General features: G+C 38.5%; 1 protein-coding gene across 1 annotated transcript; it reads right to left on the reverse strand.

Moving 5' to 3' along the window:
- Positions 1 to 3,607: 3,607 nt before the first annotated feature.
- On the reverse strand, positions 3,608 to 10,614 carry npffl (neuropeptide FF-amide peptide precursor like). Its single transcript, XM_034166175.1, has 3 exons — positions 10,339 to 10,614; positions 6,984 to 7,099; positions 3,608 to 3,781 (listed from the first exon to the last, which is right to left on the reverse strand). Exons 1-3 carry the CDS (start codon positions 10,486 to 10,488, stop codon positions 3,661 to 3,663), a joined length of 387 nt encoding a protein of 128 aa, XP_034022066.1. The 5' UTR covers positions 10,489 to 10,614; the 3' UTR covers positions 3,608 to 3,660.
- Positions 10,615 to 22,401: the final 11,787 nt, after the last annotated feature.

Genomic DNA, 22,401 nt, shown 5'->3' on the forward strand with positions numbered 1-22,401 from the left:
CTTTCATCCCTGAATATGAGTTGTGATTCACTTTTGTGCAGATTAAAGTTACTAACTGGGACTCCTGTCTCGTTGCAAGAAATAAACGACAATCATCCTCCGTTCTGTTCACACAGCTCCAAACGTTGCGCGTCTCTCTGACAAGTCAAGATAGAACGATAGAATTCAGTCTGAATTAATAACTTCAAAGCGAAACACAGTTTTGTTTATTTTTATTTATGTCCAGAGATCAAGGATACAGTGACTAATCTCATATTTATTTACTTTAAGACTCAAGGAAATACATTGAAAACCTGTAAAGCCTACTTTTAGTACAAAATTCACAAGGTATCGATAAGGGAATCGATAAGGAATCGGATCGATAAGCAGAATCGATAATGGCATCGATATCGATAAAACCTTATCAATACCCATCCCTATCGGTCACAGACGTTGACTCCAGTTTCCTCCCATTCGTTCCTCATTTGTTTTGTTGTGCATTTTCGATTTTTGAGACATATTGCTTTAAGTTTTCTATCTTGACGCTTTGATGTCTTCCTTGGTCTACCAGTATGTTTGCCTTTAACAACCTTCCCATGTTGTTTGTATTTGGTCCAGAGTTTAGACACAGCTGACTGTGAACAACCAACATCTTTTGCAACATTGCGTGATGATTTACCCTCTTTTAAGAGTTTGATAATCCTCTCCTTTGTTTCAATTGACATCTCTCGTGTTGGAACCATGATTCATGTCAGTCCACTTGAGCAGATCTGATTTGATGCAGGTGTTAGTTTTGGGGATGAAAATTTACAGAGTGATTCCATAATTTTTTCCTCAGAATTGAGTGAGTCCATATTTTTTTCCCTCTGCTTGGTCTAAAAAAGTAACCATTACTGACTGCCACAATTTTTTTTTCCAGATTTCTAATAGTGTTTCTTAAAGCCAGAAAGTTGCCATTTGAAATGACTTTAGTTTTGTGTCATGTCTGTGATCTGCTTTTTTTCTACAAAATTAAACAACTGAATGAACATCCTCCGAGGCCGGTGATTCCATAATTTTTGCCAGGGGTTGTAATTCTAAGACACAAAATCCTCCTAAGGTAACTGTGCTGGATCTTTTCTGCTGTGTGGCCTGCTTCTAGTGCCTTTTGCTTCATGCATTTTGGAATAACATTTTTTTGTTTGCATCTCAGGTTAAATCTTAAGTGGTTTCTAAAGTTAGCTATCTTTTTAGCAGTCGTTTCCAGCTTACGTACCAGTGCCAGGGTCTCATGCCCACAGTTGGTCGCAATGTTTCTCTGTAGGTATTCAGTTGTCCAGGTGGTTTCCATAGTAGAGAAACTTGAATCTTCGACTGGACTGGGTTGCTTGACGTGAGGACGTTTCGCTTCAAATCGCAGAAGCTTCCTCAGCTAAAATTCTTGCTCTGGTAGTCTGACTTCCGTCTTGACTCTTGTAGAGAAGAATAAAACAGAAGCCAACAAAAGCTCAGACACGCTTTGTCAGGTCTCAGGTCTCTCTCTTTCTCAGGTCTCAGACACGCTTTGTCCGCTGTTTACAATGGGGTACTCACGTCAAAGCAGTTTCAGTCTTTTGTTCATGGTAATGAGTCATTCACGTCATCAGGAGAGTCATCAAGGGAGCCATCAGGAGAGACTTCCGTCCCATCATTAGGAGGGACAGCTGCCCTGTCATTAGGAGGGTGCTAACTAGAGCACAATAGGTGCTAATTAGAGCTATTGTTTAGTCACTAGCCTGTAGCGGTCGGCCTCTCGGTAGGAGGGGTCTGGTTAGGTTAAAAACTCCAGCTTTTGTTGGCTTCTGTTTTATTCTTCTCTACAAGAGTCAAGACGGAAGTCAGACTACCAGAGCAAGAATTTTAGCTGAGGAAGCTTCTGCGATTTGAAGCAAAACATCCTCACGTCAAGCAACCCAGTCCAGTCGAAGATTCAAGCTTCTCTACTATGGAAACCACCTGGACAACTGAGAGCCTACACAGAAACAATGGAAAGTGAGCAAATATGCCTGTATTTTGTGCTGCTTACGGTTACAATAACCACATATAGAAAACCAGATTGTGTGGGAGTACCTTTCACAAATAAGATTGAACAATAATTTTGGTTATTTTTATCATTTGTAACATTATGTCATCATAACAAACGATACTTACGTGTAACGCTATTACAGCAGGAACTGGTCCTCTCTCATTAGCTGTGTTTCCATCCAACTAGTATCACAACTCTTAAGCAAATTTTCATTAATGTGGCAAAAGGAAGAGTGTATTTGCGCGCATTTTTATCCACTTGTTATGCACTTTTGTTTCACAATTCTTTGGAATTGAGAACCATCATTTCATGCTTCAGTCATTTGTGGTGTCTGTATTTCACAAAGTAAGGCTGCACCACATCGCAAAATTAACTACACTGGAGTTACAGAGTACCAGCACACGCAAGAAGCTGTGCAACACAATTCTTTTTCAAGGGTTTTAACTCTCCAGCCCCAGTTGCAAGCCTAAGACCCTGGAATGATCTGGAACTTTCTTTTCCTGCCCTTGAAAAAAATGTTCATCATTGCAACAAAACCTGGTGAGCAAAGCAGAGGAAATTAAAGTGATGTTGTGTGTGTGTGTGTGTGTGTGTGTGTGTGTGTGTGTGTGTGTGTGTGTGTGTGTGTGTGTGTGTGTGTGTGTGTGTGTGTGTGTGTGTGTGTGTGTGAGAGAGAGAGAGAGAGAGAGAGAGAGAGAGAGAAATAAATTCAAATGAACAATCCAAACTTGTTTCTTTACTAAATTATAAAATTAATTTATACATTTATCTATATGCCATAACATATGTCTTTGTTAAAGAGCATAAGCCAAAGTATTTCAGCATGAAAGTAAATATCTTTAATGTGTGACAGCATCCTGTATCGTGACTGAATCTCTGTTTCTAACAAACCTAACCGTGGTAAAATCGAGTAAAAATGTGGGGAGTTATGGATTATTGTAGTTGGGGGATACGCCTTCCTCAATATAAATAAATGCACTGGGGGCGCAACAGGGACCCATCCAAGATGGCGGCCATGTTGACATGTCGGCTCCAATAGGCAGAGGCACTCCATGAGGCAATGTCTATGGTGTGACTGCCTTGTTCAAATTCAAACTGGAATATGATTGGCTTGTTCCATTTGGCATGCAGGAAATATAGATTGTCTGTGCTCTTGAGAAAATCCGGTTCCAGACTTTAGGGCAAGACTGTAACAAACGCACTACAGTGTCAAAATGTGGACAAATGCCACATCTCAGGAAATAACATCAACAACAACATTTTTGAGTTGAGTTGCTCTTTAATAAATCACTATAATTCTAATCTTTGTACATTACATTATGAACACTGTACACGTGCACACAGGTTGAGCTCTTCTTATTGTTTGAAAAGAGAATTAATATTAATAATGCAATCACTTGACCTAAATTATGTCCCTTCAGGACAGATAATATCCCACAATGAGTCAGCAAGCCTTACAGAGACTGAACTCATCATTTTTTTTTTTAAATTCATTTAAGGCAAATAGATCAAAGCGATGTTGAAACGTGGAAGAGTTTGAGTGTATTTTTGACTTATGAATTCAGATTTTTCCTTCCCACATTTGTCTGCTGCGTGGCCTCGTGTCAGGACGCTGATGTGAGGATCAACCTGCATTTTTATTTCTTGCCAAATCTCTGGGGCACAGCCATACTCCAAATCTGGCCGGGAACAGGCTCCCAGTCGCGGGCGTCAATGTGCTCCTCTGGCACGACCTGTCCTCTGGACTCACGGCCAAACCTGAAGAGGAGGACAGACAGAAGAAAGTGCTAAGACTTATAATTACATGAATGGCATGCATTTTGAGTCCATGAATTTAAAAAGCCAGAACTACAGTGAGGGGGAGTCTTTGCAAGACTTGATGCAGCCTGAACATATGATATTATAAAACAAAACCTGACAAGAAGTAGTAATTGTGATGTTCATCTTTGCAGAGAAAATGACAAGTACCTCAGTAAAGTACATTTTAAACCACAGATGTTAAAGTTTGATGTCAGAAAAGCAGTTGGTATCTCACTGAACCGCTTCCACAAATAGATATCTCAAGCACAATATATTTAAAAAATAAATGCATACCAGCTACTGATGTTTCTTTTTCAAAATTCATATATGGAAAATAGTGAAAAATCTCAGACAATCTCATTTTATCTGCCAAGATTTTACACTGAAATACTGATATACTAGGATTTGAACTGAAATAGTGGGAAAATATCAGACCTCTGTGTCTTTTTACTGTCAACACCTCAGTCTGGTATTTTCCAAGACAGACAATGCAAGTGAGGTTAATAATTTGTTTATTATATGGCTATCATATACATAAACACACGAAAATACCGTATCGCCAAAATATGAAAGCTGCTGACAGTGTTGGGCTTGTTCGCTTTCTTCATCTCCATGAAGAACTTGCTAACAGATGGTCTGGTGGTAAGCTTTCAATCTGTGTGTTTTTTTTCTAATGTTGTTTAGATATTTATGAAGTATCTTCATGCCTGACTTTTTCACATTTTTCTTATCACGTTTTTAGCTTTCTGGTTTGTAACGAATGTGATACATGTTCCAGACCAATTGTCATGGTAACCGGTCTGATATGGGAAACTATCTGATTCGTAGTGTCGCAGCCATATAATAAAAGGGTTTGACTTATATATGATATAATAATAAAATCATTTAATGGTGTAGCACTTACATATGTAAAAATATACATAATAAAACAAGATGCAACAATAAAACAAAATTTTGCATCCATAATAGCAATTAAAATTGAACATCAAGTGCAAAAAAAGTACATAAATAAAAGAACATATAATCAAGGTGATATACCGTAAAACTCCCCTAAACCGTCATCATAAAAACAGATAGTCACACTCACCGGACAAAAGCACAAGTTTCAATGTTTTTGTATGGTTTTCCATGTAATAAACACTGTATAGATCAGATTTTGTATTACATATTTTCACTTACATCGGACAAAATGTTCTGTCCCATCGCAATGTATTTCCATTAACAACCCCTCACATGTACCGGACAGAGCAGTCTGGATGTGCCCAGTCACAACAGAGGTAAAAATGAAGTTCAGAACTGACACTGTGGGTACTGTATTTCCTTGATTAAAAGCACAGGCATTTATTTTTTCCCAAACCATGCTCAGACCCGATGCCTAAACAAGGCAGGTCTTTATTCAAGGCCAGTGATTATTAACAAAATACTGCTTGCTGCCTGCATTGTAATATGTTATTAAGTTTCATGCGTATCTCTGGGTGTGGCAAAGCAAAGATATCTGTGGGGCTGCGAATCCTCTCTGTAGCCCGTTCGAAATGACAGAGACCGCAGGGGCTATGATAGGTCACTTTTTCACTTTCACTCCTTACTCTCCCGCCATAGTTTTTGCAGTACGCACATGATTACATTTCAATCATGAATCAAAACAAATCTGCAAATATGACCAACTTTACAACTCGGAGTAGGAAAAAGATGCTCAAATGACCTGCAATTCATGGAGGAAATTGCACGTACCATAACACTGGTTCGGAAGTTGATGATTGTATAAACAAGTGGAGCTCGTTGAGGGACAAATTGATCCAGAAAAAGACGCTATTCCTGTGGCAGAGCATCGCAGCACCTACTGATGCACTGGAGAACTTTAAAAGATAACACGTACGTCAACGTCATTGTATGGCCATGGAGTTACAGAGTTGTAGAAGCATAAATCAGCTTTAGGATTTTAAGGTACCACTCTGCAGCAGACTTAGATTTCAAACAGTTTTACATGAAGTCAAATAAACCAAAAATCCCACATAAGTAAGGATTAAACAACTCAAAGCCCTGCATTATACGGTTTGACTGCATGACGCAGAGTCTAAAACACCACAACGTGAAGCGGAGTGGTGTTACTCCATGAAGTGCATTCAGACAGTATAATGCACGGCTTCAAGTTGTTTAATCCGCTTATACCATGGTCCCACACATAGAGCTAACACACAAATATTTATTTAACTTTAAGTTAACTTTTTTCGTGTTCTCTTCTTCTTTCCCGTCTTCAATCTTGTCTAGTTTGTCCGAAGTTAAATCTTTACGCCGTTGCTTTTGCTGTTCTTCTTGTTTGCTCTCCTCCTCTTCCCATTCCTCAAATGTTTTATTTTGGCCAAAAATATAAAAATTCACTTGGAAATCCATGTTTTATCGTGTTTCTGTCATTCACCTGTCAAAACACAGCTGATCTGCACCAGCTGATTTGTGCGTTGCTGTTGTGACGACCAGAGCGGAGTGATATTACAGTGACTTAACTCGCCGAACTACATGTGCGTATACACGAAAATAATGCACGCCAGTTAGACATGGAATTCTCACTGACCATGGTATAAATATAAATAAAACCTAGAATAATGTTGTGACTATTCTTTAAAAAGCAGATTGTTTTCAGTGAACGTTCCCATCATTTTACTATCATTTTAGGATTCATTGGTTACTATCGGCTGTTTGTATGTTGTGTTGGTCTGTTTACCTACAAAGTAATCAGAGTTGTCTTAATCTGAAAAGGACTGTTCATTTAAAAAAAATGTCAAAAGTTATACAAAAACAAAAATGTCAAAAACTTGTACTGTTTTACAGTATTAGATTTTTTTTATTAATATCTAAAAGCAAATGTAGGTTTGGGTACCTTGTTGACGAAGTACTGCAAAAAATAAAAGATTAAAAATTGCATTTGCACAGAAACAATAGGATGCTTAAGACTTTTGCACATCACAGTACTGTATATTATTATATGTTCTTTTATACTTGGTGTCTATTAAATATGTATGTTTTGTTGTGGCACACATTCACATAAAAGCATAAATATTCAGTAATACTGTCCCACTCAGCAGCACTGTTCCTATCACGTGTCCATTTGATTTCCTGTGTTGTGTGTGGTGTGTGTGTGCTGGGTGCGGGTGATGGATCTGACCTCTGTGGCTGGTGGAGGACAGAGTTCCTGGTTTCTCTGTGAGTGGCCAGCAGCAGAGCTCTCAGCACTGCACTCAGCAGCTGATTGTCCATGCTGTTGTCTGGGTTTTGACTCTCCTGGAGCAGAACAGCACATTTATATTCAATTACACACACAAGGGCACATATTTAAAAGCTTGGATTTTATTATATTTATTCATTTATTTTTTATTTATTGCCACTAAGAAAACAATTAGGGTGTTTTTGTATTTACTTTGACAATAACATCTGCTTTATCAATGTAGCTGCTAAAAATGATATATTTTATTATCCAATCCAATTATGTAGAAACAGGACATTTCTGTCATGTTTTATGTTCTACATTTGAGCGTTTCACGTTAATCTGTTTTGTTTGTTTGTCTAAAGAGAGCAGGATTACACTGAAAACCCTATATTTCCATCAGTAACAACATGGAAGTAAACAAACAATGAACAGCACTAAAAACTATTAAAGCAGAGGAGGCCTCGCTGACGATCAGACCTCAGCTTTTGGAAATAGTGCAGCAGATAACTGAAACAATCATGCAAATGGTGATAAAAGCATCAAATTCAGCAGAAATACTCCTTAGATATTCTTCTTTTGAAAAAAAATGATTGGGAACTTGAATTTTCAATCGGTGGTCAGGTAGGGGTCAATTGAAGAATTACACAGGGGTCAAAATTAAAAGATGCTCCAATCGTATTGAAGACTATACCACATTATTTGCTTGATCATAAAGATTCCAAAAAGGTATAGTTTGGACTATCTGTGACTGAATTCTATATTCTATCTATAAAAACAGCAAAAATGGTGACAAAGGTCAGTTTCAGTTTGTAGAGGGATCAAAAGTTAAAGTTGCTCCAATGTTGGTAAAAAGTGATGCACATTATTGGTTGAGCTAATAGGATTAATAAATGGACAGTGACAGTGTTGAATGCTTGGTCTCCAAAGTAAAGGTCAAACGAGGTCAATGTCCATTGGATTCTATGACATGTGACATATGTTACCCTGTAACGTGATAACTAAGCATGATACATGGTCCAAACTATTCCTTTTTAAAACCCTGTTAAATCAACCAATAATTTGCATCACTTTTTACCAATAACTCATCACTTTTTATCCCATAACTCCATAGAATTCAGTCACAGATAGTCCAAACTATACCTTTTTGGAATCTTTATGATCAGGTAAATAATGTGGTATAGGTTTCAATATGATTGGAGCATCTTTTAATTTTGACCTCTGTGTAATTCTTCAATTGACCTCTACCTGAACGCTGACTGAAAATTCAAGTGGCCAATTGTTTTTTTCAAAAGAGGAATGTCTAAGGAGTATTTCTGCCAAATTTGATGCTTTTATCACCATTTGCAGGATTCTGCTCTAAATATTCTCTTATCTGCTGCACTAAAATGAGAGAAACTGACAAAGTCATTTCAAGCTGCATGCAATTTCACCTGCACCTGCTCCTAATTTCTAACATGCATGTGTTAAGATTATTGCATGGACCAATCCCAAATATGTCCACCATGTGGCAATATGGTGTATTACATAAGTAAACAGCTTGCTTTTTGGATTGTTCCCATGTATCAAAATCAAGTCAACTTAAATTAGTTCATCCTCGTTATATGTCTTTGGATGCTGCATTCACACGTTGACTGTAGAAAAACTGTCATAGCAAAATTGCAAGTGACAGATGATTGGATGATGTGAGCTGCAGAGATTTGACGACATGGTCAATAATTCGCTTATGGGTCCTAGAAAGATACAACAGAGTTTTAGCATTTTGCACAATGCACATTTAAATGGAAGTTCTTTCTTTTTCTTAAGTGATGCTACAGCTACATTTCTTTCTGTAGTATTATATAAATTATTCCCATTTACCCATATAAAACTGGGTGTCCCTGCTCTTAAATAGTCTGTCCCTCGCTGCCTGTCTTTTGATGCTGCATTCACATGTTAACTGTAAAAAACTGTCATAGCAGAATTGCAAGTGACAGATGATAATGAATGATGTGAGATGCAGAGATTTAATGAAGTGGTCAATAATTTGCTTACAGTAGAAGGATATGACAGAGTTTTAGAGTATTGCACAACGTATATTTAAACGGAAGCACTTTTGTTTTCTTAAGTGATGCTACAGCTTCATTTCATTCTGTAGTATCACACAAATTATTCCCTCACTACCTGTCATTCCCCATTATTAAAGCTAAAACAACATCTGGTTTGTCCATGCTGCTATAGCAAGTGATAAAAGTACAGAATTTTTGATGTTACAGCCGTCATATGACGTCAGCATTAATATGGATATTTAGAAGATGACAGTTCTTATTGTTCTGAGTTATTGTCTTTACAAACTAGAGTGGATGGTGTTGTTTTTTATATGTCCACATAGTAAAATTACCAGTGTAAAACTAACACTGACACTGTTAAATTAACACTGCCAGTGTTATGGTCCTCTGGCCAGAGTGGGACCATATGCTCACTATCACTGTTAATTTAACACTGGTGATTTTACTGTGTACTGACATACTGCATTTTACAGTCTACATGCCCTTTTATCAAGTATTTTAACAGGTTCCAAACCTCTATTTTGAACTGGAGTAGCATTGGTGATATTTTACTTTGCATCAAAGATTTTTGTGAAAGTAAGTTTTAGTACATAACTGTGTATCAGTAAGATACCTTCAAAAACATTTTAAGGCCATTGGTTTACTTTGAGTAAAAAGTAAGCCCCTTTGGCTGTTACCTTGTTTTCTCTCGGGGTCACCACAACAGATCCAAGGTTGATCTTTTCATTTTCTCCAGTTACTCAAAATAAACCATTGGGAAAAAAAGTCTTGAAGAAGTAAACTTTATGAACTGAAATTGCAAGGACTGCATTTTTCTGCAACAGCCGGAGCAAATTCAAAGAGCGACACTGCTGTGAAAAACCTTTAGACACATTTAATGTAGGTTTTTTTAACAGATAAAAAGCTGGTAAATATTTAATATCCAAGAATAAATATGAATGCATAAAATGTGTGACATCATTTTGTTTATGAAATTTGGATTCTATTTAATCAAGCTTTTACTGCTGTGTTATGTCTGAGTGATGATCTGAAACTTCATTTTCTGAGTAAACTTAACAAGAAATCAAGTTTGCTGTTGTTATTTTACTTTTTAATTTAGAAAATGAGCATTGATTAGATTTCTTCTTGTTAATATTATTAAAATGGGACTGCTTGGACAATTTAAATGAAAAACACCAGCTACTACAGTTTTTGTTGATATCAAACGTTTGCGCGACATTGTGAGATATTATAATTTAAAGAGCCTGTAATGGTTTTTGCCGCCTCACCAGCCCAAACATGTGGTCGGCTATGATCTCCTCTGAGCTCCCTGGCAGGATGTCACTTTCTTCCAGACCGGCTGAGATGTGAAGAGCGTGAGTGATGCCAGCCATTGCCACGAGCAGAGCCAGAAGACTCACGGCTGCAGCTGTGTCCATGTTCCAGGCTGGAAGGAAGGTCAGACCAAAGCCTGTTGGCCTCAAAGGCTCAGCTCCTGCAGAACAGAAGGACTGGTCAGCGTTAAGTGTTGAGTCGTCCTCCCTGCAAGCGTTGTTAGAACTAACGTGCCCGTGCGGGTCTTATATACACCTCACCAGATGGAAAACCGGTGGTGATACTGCGAATGGGGACTAAGGGACAGGATGAAGAAGGAACCAGACTTAATACGAGTCCATTTAGCAGGATCAGGGCATTAGTGATGACTGAGCACAAGAGTGCGTTACAATGGGACCCTCAGGGCGGCGCAACAAAACACAAACACTTATTAAACAGATAAATCCCCACAAATGGACTTAGATCTGTCAGTCCCTACTGAACAGGAGCCCAGACACCACAAGAAAACACATAAAAACAACACTGATGATTGATTTAATCATGAGCCAACAAGAAATACATGGAAGCAACATTTAATAAGTCTTTAAGAGTTACAGACAGAAGACTGAAGGAGAAGTGACACAGTGACAGATTGAACCATTAACCACTTTTTTAGTTTCTTTTTGCTCCTTTAAAATCAAATAGTATATCACATTAAAGTTATTCACTCAGTCATCAGCTTCAGGGTTTAATGTGATGAGACTGGTGTAACAAATTGTTCATCTCCAGCTGTGGGATTATTTTTCAAGTCAGTGGATCAGCCATGGTAACGTGAATAATATTACACAGCCAGCTGCAATTAGATGTTCTCTTGCTTTAAACATGTTGGACTTTAAAAGCGAAATGTGTCCTTTAGAAATGCTTCCCATGGTCTTATTAAATGTTTATTAGCATGCATGTAAAGGACACTGTGGGTCAATATTAACACTGCGGGTAATCAAATCCTTACACAGGAGAGGAGAACGTGCTGATGATGCATTTTAAGAAACAGCATCTCCCAAATGGGTCTCTGCAACTTTTTTTTAAACATCAAACAGGTTATGAGTGTATTTTTTTTTTTTTAACATTTATTTATCTTTTTTCAGCAAGAGACAAAACACTAGCAGATCATTTTCAAAAGTGCAAGCACAATTAAAATGAAATCAAATATGTGCTACAACCCAAACATTCATGGACATCCAATCCCAACATACCAACAACAAACCCTACAAAATAATAATAAATAAATAAAAACACACACACATACAACACACCTATGACAATCAGTTAAATCAGTCCAAAAATTTTCAATAATCCAAGGTAATCGATATAAGAGTGCCACAGTTTGAGAAACCCATCAGCCTTCCCTCTGAGTCTAACCACACTATCCTCATGACTTCAAAACCGAACAAAAAAGTTAAGTCTCAATATAAAGAACAAAAACAATTTTTCTAAATCAGCAAAACATGTCTTATTTAGGCTATTAATCTAGTGACACAAATAATAGCAACAATAGTCGTACAACCTAAACAGACGGTGTGAACAAAATGTACAAAAGTTATATTAACCCTTCTCACAAACCTACAGTAGTTGTTGTCGCACTGAGTTCCTACAAGAGGGGGGTGTTGTCCAAGAAGGTGAAGACAAAACAGGCAGGCATTATGCAGGGCAACTCAATACAAATTGGGGACCTTTAGCACGTTCAGGCTGAGATAAAGGGTCCCATAAAGGGCCTCCCACCGGGTCCCATAAAGGGCCCCCCCCCCCCCCCCCCCCACCGGGTCCCATAAAGGGCCCCCCCCCCACCCATTCTTCAACAATCACAGGAACATCTTCGGCAGAGACAGTCATTGTGCTCGATCAACAAAGTTTTCACTGAACGATAATAAGAGGGGCGACAACAAGAAAAAGGTATTAATTATGAGAAGACACTGAACACAAAACAAAGTGTCTCATCTTAGCCTGACCAACAAAAAGGCAGAAACAGCAACAGCCACAATAAGTCCACTTTACCTGTAACAGTGCAGATAGTGCTACTAATAAAGGTACACTACAACAACACACAAAAATTACAAGTTAAAGAGTTGATTATGCTGAATAAAGGTACAGTTTATACTCCAGTGTGACTTATTCTGTGGAAAAGATGGTAATTAACATGAATAAATGCAACCCCTTTGCATCCTGTATGTTATTTTGCACTCAGATTACATGCCATGAAGTAGTAAAGTGGATTTGGAAACACCCCAAATTAATTCATGCTACGAACATTAAACCATACGTACACCATAGATCAAGGTAGGGCCCTATATTTTTTGTTCTCTTTATTACTCTGAAATACATGAAAATTCTGAGCTAATTGAAAATACTCTATTTTGTTGTTTTCATTTCAAAGTAAGAAATTGATTTTGATTTGTTACAGACTGGAATCATGAATGTAAAATGTATGCAGTGTGTTTGTGTAAGTATTAGTCAGGACCTCAACATGTCAGCAGTTGACTCATCAAAGTGCCTAGTGGATGAAAATCTGCTTAAACTGTTAATGCACAGACATACACATGCACTTTAACTTTACCTTTTTAATTCTCATGACATCCAGGGTTCTGGTGGGAATTAGTTCTGATTACTGTAAGTAGATCATAAACATTTGGATTAGAGAACCCTATACTGATTTAATGGTCTTCAAAAATCCAGGCTGGTTAGTCTGAAATATGCCGACTGTAACACTTTTTAAGTGCTTATCTTTGAAAATTAGATATTTACTTTTGCAGCTTTTTAATTTTTGCTGGCTATGTTATTATAATTAATAATAAAAAAAAAATTATGTGTGTTGTTTCTTGATTTGAACTGTTGCATTTTTAGTAACATTAAACCCCTTTGTCTTCTCCCTTGTTTCACTCGGGGTCACCACAATGGATATACAGTGCATCTGGAAAGTATATGGCGCTTCACTTTTTCCATATTTCGTTATGTTACAGCCTTATTCCAAAATGGAGTAATTTTTTTTCCCTCAAAATTGTACTCACAACACCCCATAATGACAACATGAAAAAAACTTTTTATTTTATTTTTTGCTGCCAGCTCTCGTAAGAGTCCTGGTGGATCCAATCTTCTTCCAATACTGTGTTCATTGGGAACTTCAAAGCAGCAGATATGTTTTTGTACCCTTCCCCAGATTTGTGCCTCAAGAAAATATATATACCTTATATTTATTTATTTAATTTTCATATTTGACTTTTTTTTTCTTAGTAAAAGGAACAAATCAATTCTATTGATGGTCTCATCTTCAGTTTATGTTATGACATCACCTACACTTTATTCAAATTAAATGTATAGACCTAAAATGATGTTCAGTATCAAACTCAAAATGTGTGTTAGATTTGATTTGATAATTTGTTAGCAGCTTTGATTGAGAAGGTTTACAACAAAATTGAATATTTTCAGCAATGATCTACATGGAAACAAGGCAGCAGTCTTTGACACTGAGCCGTATAAGGAACATGAACTGTTTAACTTACATTTTAGCAATATATTAAAAACTAATGTAGCCTTCAGGAGAAGGCTCTGCAGATAACTTAGGGCGAATAACCTTTCTGTACTCATGATCTCTCACAGTTGGTTGAACATGTAGCTGTCAGTAAAGCAAAAGCCCTGCAAAGCCATGTCTCAGCTGATAGCTCACATATGGAAAATTAATGAAGATTTGACACTTAAAAATCAGCTTAGTCTGACCCGAGTCAAGTGGCCTGTCAGCTTCTTAAAAAGCAGAGCAGACCACTGTGACACACCATGACTAGGGTGATATTCATTACATTTACTGTTTGACTTTATCTGAAGTGAACTGTATCAGGCTTTGCAGTAAGAAATGGCAGGACACAATTGCAAGACAGACAAAAAGCACTTAGGGTTAAGACAGTTTACTGGGTCCGGTACACAAAAAGGCAGTTCAAAATGGGCAACAATACCAAGTTCATGAGGCAAAAGACGTGGTTGAATAAACAGGCAGATGGTCAAAAAACACAAGGAGGCAAGCAGGATGAGAAAGCACTAGGAACAAGGCTGGAAGCGAGGGCACAAGGCACATCGATCTGGCAGGGAAAAGGTGAACCAGGTGAGGCTTAAATACACCCAGGTGATGAGCCACAGATGAGAAACAGGTATGTGAGAAAGAACCAGAATGAGGGCGTGGCCAGACAGAGAAACGCCCACCACCAAACACCAAGAGACAGACAAGAGAAACAGACAGACAACCCCAAGCAGGAAAAAAGACAAGCAAGAAAAATCACCACATAGAAAAGCAGTCCAAACTAAGGATTCAAGGATTCAAAGGAGTTTATTATCATATGCACATAGGAACATGTTCCCTGCACAATGAAATGTGTTTACTGCATTTAACCCATCCTAATTGCCAGTTAGGAGCAGAGGTCACCTTTACGGCGCCCGGGGACCCAGCTCTAGATGTATGTCCCTGCCCTGAGTCACGAGCAGGGCTGAGCAAACCTTGACCGGCTTCATGACACACTTAACAAACAGCAACGCACATAAGCCGGTCCGGTACATAAACACACATAAAAGCACACACAAGGAGAGTATTGGGAAGAAAAACCTCCATTGCTGCTGTGTTGAACACACACAGCACCACTGAAGCAAAAAAAAAAAAAAAACCCATAAGCACAGAAAACAGTCACAGAAGAACAGTAAACAATCACAGCAGACAACAGACAGCCGAGACTTGAATGTGTCCAGTGTTCAGACAGACAGATAACAAACTAGATAACAAAAACAACAAACACAATCCTTAAAATCCAAACCCTGCCAAAATGTGTTTTAACATCCATAGAACCAATTTAAGTATCTTTTTAAAGCGTGTGCATTTATTTTGTTACACCATAAATATGGCACTATTTGCACACTGTATAAACATTGTAATTACATTATATTCATGCCACAGTGATTAGATTACATTACTGTGAAAATTACTTTTTAACCAAACCAAATTAGATTGCCCTCTGGTGTTCACTATGTGAATTCAAAAAGTAAATGAGGAATGACTGCCATTTGGACCAGCATGGTGGATTAGTGGTTAGCACTGCTGTCTCACAGCAAGAAGGTCTCGGGTTTGAATCCACCCTGATCCATTCTGTGTGGAGTTTACATGTTCCCGTCATGTGTGTGGGGTCTCTTGAGGGGTTTGGGCTCCCTCCCGCCTCAAAGACACACTGGCCTGTCCAGAGTGTACCCCACCTTTTGCCGAATGACCGCTGAAATAGGGTCTGTGCCCCACTCATCCTTAATTGGAATAAGCTGGTGAAAAAAGCAAATGAATTAATGACCCAGTTAGAGAGTTACCCAATGTTTATTTCCTTTTATTTACAGTGTTAACTCAGTGCAGGCAAACAAAAATAAATAAAACTGACTTGTGACAAACAGAAAATATGGGACCATCAGAGCAGCAACAAGAGTCTTCATGCTTCGATGACCCAAACTGTCTCCCAAAAGAGTTTGTCTGGGGTTTTCTCTGACATTCTTCAGATCATTTCCACTGGACTCCAACAGATGCTTCAAAGCAGAGTGATGGACTGTGAGTTGCCTTGTGTTCTTCAACAGTGGCTCACACGGTCGCTTTTACCGTAAGGCACTTTTAGGCAATTAGAAGCATCAGCAGTGAGAATAGCAGAATCATACTCCAACTGATATCTAATCATTATATCTAACCAACAGAACACACTTAAACTGAAAATGATTTATACAAAGGTTATTATGGCTCCAAGTACAAGGTCTTTATGATCAATCTTTTTTAAATGACAATGTTTCTTGAATCAGAATTTTAAATTCTCACAGTGGATACCGCATTCTTGTCTTTTAGTTTGCCCATATTGTGGGATGTAATTCATCACCTGTAATATGAATAGTCAGGTCGATATTTGGACATTAACAGTTTTCTTTTTTTTGTGTGTGTGTAATTTTGCCTCTGTTCATTATCATGGTAGATTTTAAATGAAACTATCAAGATGTGCTTATAGTGTAGAGTTTCAGCTTTAATTAATGGGATTCAACAAAAATATTGCATTACCAATTTGGAATTAGAGCCATTTGTAAACATAGTCACTGCATTTTCAGAGCCCCCTAAGTAATTGAACATACTACATATATAACTACAAAAAAAAAAAACACTTTAACACAAGAAAACACTTAAAATCTAGACTCTCCCATGTTCTTTCTGGCAAACTGTAGCTTAAATTTTGTCAGTCACAGAAGCCTACATATCACTCCTTCAGAGTTGCCTGGGTGTGTTGGTACCTTTTCTCACTAGTCCCCGTCTTACTCGGTTACTCCGTGTTCAGTGAGAGCTGCTCACTCCAGACAAATTTACAGTACAGCACAATACTGTCTGCATTACTTAATGATGGATATAAATGAAGCTCAAAGCATAATTAATGAATTGGAAATGTTCATGTATCCATCCTGACTCATCAAAACAACAACAAAAAAAAAAAAATGTAAAAGTGATTATTTGTATTAAGCATAATACTTATATTTAGTTTGTCTAATTACTTATAGGAGCTGAAAATAGAGGAACTGCACATAAAAATGGCCGTAGTTCCAGAATGGTTGAGGGAATATTTTTGCTAAACTTCTTGAATTAAAAGTGAAAGTCGACACTACATCTTGATTGTTTCAGTTCAAGGCCATCTTGGTGGTCTACAGAGGCAAAACAACAAAAAACTGTCAGTGTCCAAACACGTATGGACCTGCCTGTATATAAATGTATAGTATGAGTTCATGGTTGTTATTCAAGTTCACTCAGGCATTGGACTGTTGATTCAATTCAATTCAATTCAATTTTATTTATATAGCGCCAAATCACAACAAACAGTTGCCCCAAGGCGCTTTATATTGTAAGGCAAGGCCATACAATAATTACGTAAAAACCCCAAAAGTCAAAACGACCCCCTGTGAGCAAGCACTTGGCGACAGTGGGAAGGAAAAACTCCCTTTTAACAGGAAGAAACCTCCAGCAGAACCAGGCTCAGGGAGAGGCAGTCTTCTGCTGGGACTGGTTGGGGCTGAGGGAGAGAACCAGGAAAAAGACATGCTGTGGAGGGGAGCAGAGATCAATCACTAATGATTAAATGCAGAGTGGTGCATACAGAGCAAAAAGAGAAAGAAACACTCAGTGCATTATGGGAACCCCCCAGCAGTCTAAGTCTATAGCAGCATAACTAAGGGATGGTTCAGGGTCACCTGATCCAGCCCTAACTATAAGCTTTAGCAAAAAGGAAAGTTTTAAGCCTAATCTTAAAAGTAGAGAGGGTGTCTGTCTCCCTGATCTGAATTGGGAGCTGGTTCCACAGGAGAGGAGCCTGAAAGCTGAAGGCTCTGCCTCCCATTCTACTCTTACAAACCCTAGGAACTACAAGTAAGCCTGCAGTCTGAGAGCGAAGCGCTCTATTGGGGTGATATGGTACTATGAGGTCCCTAAGATAAGAAGGGACCTGATTATTCAAAACCTTATAAGTAAGAAGAAGAATTTTAAATTCTATTCTAGAATTAACAGGAAGCCAATGAAGAGAGGCCAATATGGGTGAGATATGCTCTCTCCTTCTAGTCCCCGTCAGTACTCTAGCTGCAGCATTTTGAATTAACTGAAGGCTTTTCAGGGAACTTTTAGGACAACCTGATAATAATGAATTACAATAGTCCAGCCTAGAGGAAATAAATGCATGAATTAGTTTTTCAGCATCACTCTGAGACAAGACCTTTCTAATTTTGGAGATATTGCGTAAATGCAAAAAAGCAGTCTTACATATTTGTTTAATATGCGCTTTGAATGACATATCCTGATAAAAAATGACTCCAAGATTTCTCACAGTATTACTAGAGGTCAGGGTAATGCCATCCAGAGTAAGGATCTGGTTAGACACCATGTTTCTAAGATTTGTGGGGCCAAGTACAATAACTTCAGTTTTATCTGAGTTTAAAAGCAGGAAATTAGAGGTCATCCATGTCCTTATGTCTGTAAGACAATCCTGCAGTTTAGCTAATTGGTGTGTGTCCTCTGGCTTCATGGATAGATAAAGCTGGGTATCATCTGCGTAACAATGAAAATTTAAGCAATGTCGTCTAATAATACTGCCTAAGGGAAGCAGGTATAAAGTGAATAAAATTGGTCCTAGCACAGAACCTTGTGGAACTCCATAATTAACCTTAGTCTGTGAAGAAGATTCCCCATTTACATGAACAAATTGTAATCTATTATATAAATATGATTCAAACCACCGCAGCGCAGTGCCTTTAATACCTATGGCATGCTCTAATCTCTGTAATAAAATTTTATGGTCAACAGTATCAAAAGCAGCACTGAGGTCTAACAGAACAAGCACAGAGATGAGTCCACTGTCTGAGACCATAAGAAGATCATTTGTAACCTTCACTAATGCTGTTTCTGTACTATGATGAATTCTAAAACCTGACTGAAACTCTTCAAATAGACCATTCCTCTGCAGATGATCAGTTAGCTGTTTTACAACTACCCTTTCAAGAATTTTTGAGAGAAAAGGAAGGAAGGTTGGAGATTGGCCTATAATTAGCTAAGATAGCTGGGTCAAGTGATGGCTTTTTAAGTAATGGTTTAATTACTGCCACCTTAAAAGCCTGTGGTACATAGCCAACTAATAAAGATAGATTGATCATATTTAAGATCGAAGCATTAAATAATGGTAGGGCTTCCTTGAGCAGCCTGGTAGGAATGGGGTCCAATAGACATGTTGATGGTTTGGATGAAGTAACTAATGAAAATAACTCAGACAGAACAATCTGAGAGAAAGAGTCTAACCAAATACCGGCATCACTGAAAGCAGCCAAAGATAACGATATGTCTTTGGGATGGTTATGAGTAATTTTTTCTCTAATAGTTAAACTTCTATTAGCAAAGAAAGTCATGAAGTCATTACTAGTTAAAGTTAAAGGAATACTCGGCTCAATAGAGCTCTGACTCTTTGTCAGCCTGGCTACATGCTGAAAAGAAACCTGGGGTTGTTCTTATTTTCTTCAATTAGTGATGAGTAGTAAGATGTCCTAGCTTTACGGAGGGCTTTTTTATAGAGCAACAGACTCTTTTTCCAGGCTAAGTGAAGATCTTCTAAATTAGTGAGACGCCATTTCCTCTCCAACTTATGGGTTATCTGCTTTAAGCTGTGAGTTTGTGAGTTATACCACGGAGTCAGGCACTTCTGATTTAAAGCTCTCTTTTTCAGAGGAGCTACAGCATCCAAAGTTGTCTTCAATGAGGATGTAAAACTATTGATGAGATACTCTATCTCACTTACAGAGTTTAGGTAGCTACTCTGCACTGTGTTGGTATATGGCATTAGGGAACATAAAGAAGGAAACATATCCTTAAACCTAGTTACAGTGCTTTCTGAAAGACTTCTAGTGTAATGAAACTTATTCCCCACTGCTGGATAGTCCATCAGAGTAAATGTAAATGTTATTAAGAAATGATCAGACAGAAGGGAGTTTTCAGGGAATACTGTTAAGTCTTCAATTTCCATACCATAAGTCAGAACAAGATCTAAGATATGATTAAAGTGGTGGGTGGACTCATTTACATTTTGAGCAAAGCCAATTGAGTCTAATAGATTAAATGCAGTGTTGAGGCTGTGTGGATGTTAAAATCGCCCACTATAATTATCTTTTCTGAGCTAAGCACTAAGTCAGACAAAAGTTCTGAAAATTCATAGAGAAACTCACAGTAACGACCAGGAGGATGATAGATAACAACAAATAAAACTGGTTTTTGGGACTTCCAATTTGGATGGACAAGACTAAGAGTCAAGCTTTCAAATGAATTAAAGCTCTGTCTGGGTTTTTGATTAATTAATAAGCTGGAATGGAAGATTGCTGCTAATCCTCCGCCTCGGCCAGTGCTACGACCGTTCTGGCAGTTAGTGTGACTCGGGGGTGTTGACTCATTTAAACTAACATATTCATCCTGCTGTAACCAGGTTTCTGTAAGGCAGAATAAATCAATATGTTGATCAATTATTATATCATTTACTAACAGGGACTTAGAAGAGAGAGACCTAATGTTTAATAGACCACATTTAACTGTTTTAGTCTGTGGTGCAGTTGAAGGTGATATATTATTTTTTTCTTTTTGAACTTTATGCTTAAATAGATTTTTGCTGGTTATTGGTGGTCTGGGAGCAGGCACCGTCTCTACGGGGATGAGGTAATGAGGGGATGGCAGGGGGAGAGAAGCTGCAGAGAGGTGTGTAAGACTACAACTCTGCTTCCTGGTCCCAACCCTGGATAGTCACAGTTTGGAGGATTTAAGAAAATTGGCCAGATTTCTAGAAATGAGAGCTGCTCCATCCAAAGTGGGATGGATGCCGTCTCTCCTAACAAGACCAGGTTTTCCCCAGAAGCTTTGCCAATTATCTATGAAGCCCACCTCATTTTTTGGAAACCACTCAGACAGCCAGCAATTCAAGGAGAACATGCGGCTAAACATATCACTCCCGGTCCGATTGGGAGGGGCCCAGAGAAAACTACAGAGTCCGACATTGTTTTTGCAAAGTTACACACCGATTCAATGTTAATTTTAGTGACCTCCGATTGGCGTAACCGGGTGTCATTACTGCCGACGTGAATTACAATCTTACCAAATTTACGCTTAGCCTTAGCCAGCAGTTTCAAATTTCCTTCAATGTCGCCTGCTCTGGCCCCCGGAAGACAATTGACTATGGTTGCTGGTGTCGCTAACTTCACATTTCTCAAAACAGAGTCGCCAATAACCAGAGTTTGTTCCTCGGCGGGTGTGTCGCCGAGTGGGGAAAAACAGTTAGAAATGTGAACGGGTTGGCGGTGTACATGGGGCTTCTGTTTAGGGCTACGCTTCCTCCTCACAGTCACCCAGTCGGCCTGCTTTCCCGGCTGCTCGGGATCTGCCGGAGGGGAACTAACGGCGGCTAAGCTACCTTGGTCTGCACCGACTACAGGGGCCTGGCTAGCTGTAGAATTTTCCACGGTGCGGAGCCGAGTCTCCAGTTCGCCCAGCCTGGCCTCCAAAGCTACGAATAAGCTACACTTATTACAAGTACCATTACTACTAAAGGAGGCCGAGGAATAACTAAACATTTCACACCCAGAGCAGAAAAGTGCGGGAGAGACAGGAGAAGCCGAGAAGCGAGATGTACTGATGTACAGTACATCTCGCCATGAAATGGTTATCAACTTAACCTGAATGGTCTTCTGTTTTACAGACCTTTCTTTTCATTGATTCAGGTTACACAAAAAGCATCAGGTCTACTCGGCTTTCCGAAGACACCTTGACACTTGCACAAATTTAATCCCCACACTGCTCCACAATTCGTCATGCCAATGCGACCCACTTTGTCCCCCTGGATGCCATGCGTTGTCCCATTTTACGCCGCCTTATATAAAATTAATATTTCATAGCGGATGATGCATTTGCTTTCGGAACTTGACTGATGAAACCATTCTGTCATTGCTCCCTGAATAACAGAGAAATTACCTACAGCGGCAGCTTTGCTTGTGTGCTTCATGAGGTGGAGAACGCATTTGGAATCATCTGAAAGGTAATTATAATATTTATATTGTAATAGCTTGGTAAAAACAGTTGCATTTTCATTCCTTCTTATGAGTTAGATAATGTATCTGTAAAATTATGTTTATTGCGGATATAACAGTGTTTTTGAATAGATTATGCAATGTTCACACCTAGTTCACAAAATTAATGTATGCCAGACATTTCAAAATTTTCTTTGCACACTGGCATGCAGCCACACACAGCTCACACGCAGATGATAAGAGTTTACAACGAATTTACTCTCTGGCATATCAAGGTGGCTTTAGCCTGTCAGCAAGCCAACAAAATAACACACGTAACATTGTACATATAATTCCTCAATGCCAGTGCTAACTAAGAGAAAATCCCAAAACACTGCTGATATAAAAAAAAAAAATTTTGTTTTTCG

This window comes from Thalassophryne amazonica, chromosome 3 (genome assembly GCF_902500255.1).
Source record: "Thalassophryne amazonica chromosome 3, fThaAma1.1, whole genome shotgun sequence".
NCBI classification, from domain to species: Eukaryota; Metazoa; Chordata; class Actinopteri; order Batrachoidiformes; family Batrachoididae; genus Thalassophryne; species Thalassophryne amazonica.

Excerpts from the sequence above, each read along its gene's own strand:
- npffl (XM_034166175.1), bottom strand. The coding sequence starts at position 10,488 with ATGGACACAGCTGCAGCCGTGAGTCTTCTGGCTCTGCTCGTGGCAATG. Across the intron at positions 7,100-10,338 it reads CCGACCACATGTTTGGGCTG|GAGAGTCAAAACCCAGACAA; the intron begins GTGAGGCGGCAA and ends GTTCTGCTCCAG. Across the intron at positions 3,782-6,983 it reads GTCCTCCACCAGCCACAGAG|GTTTGGCCGTGAGTCCAGAG; the intron begins GTCAGATCCATC and ends CCTCCTCTTCAG.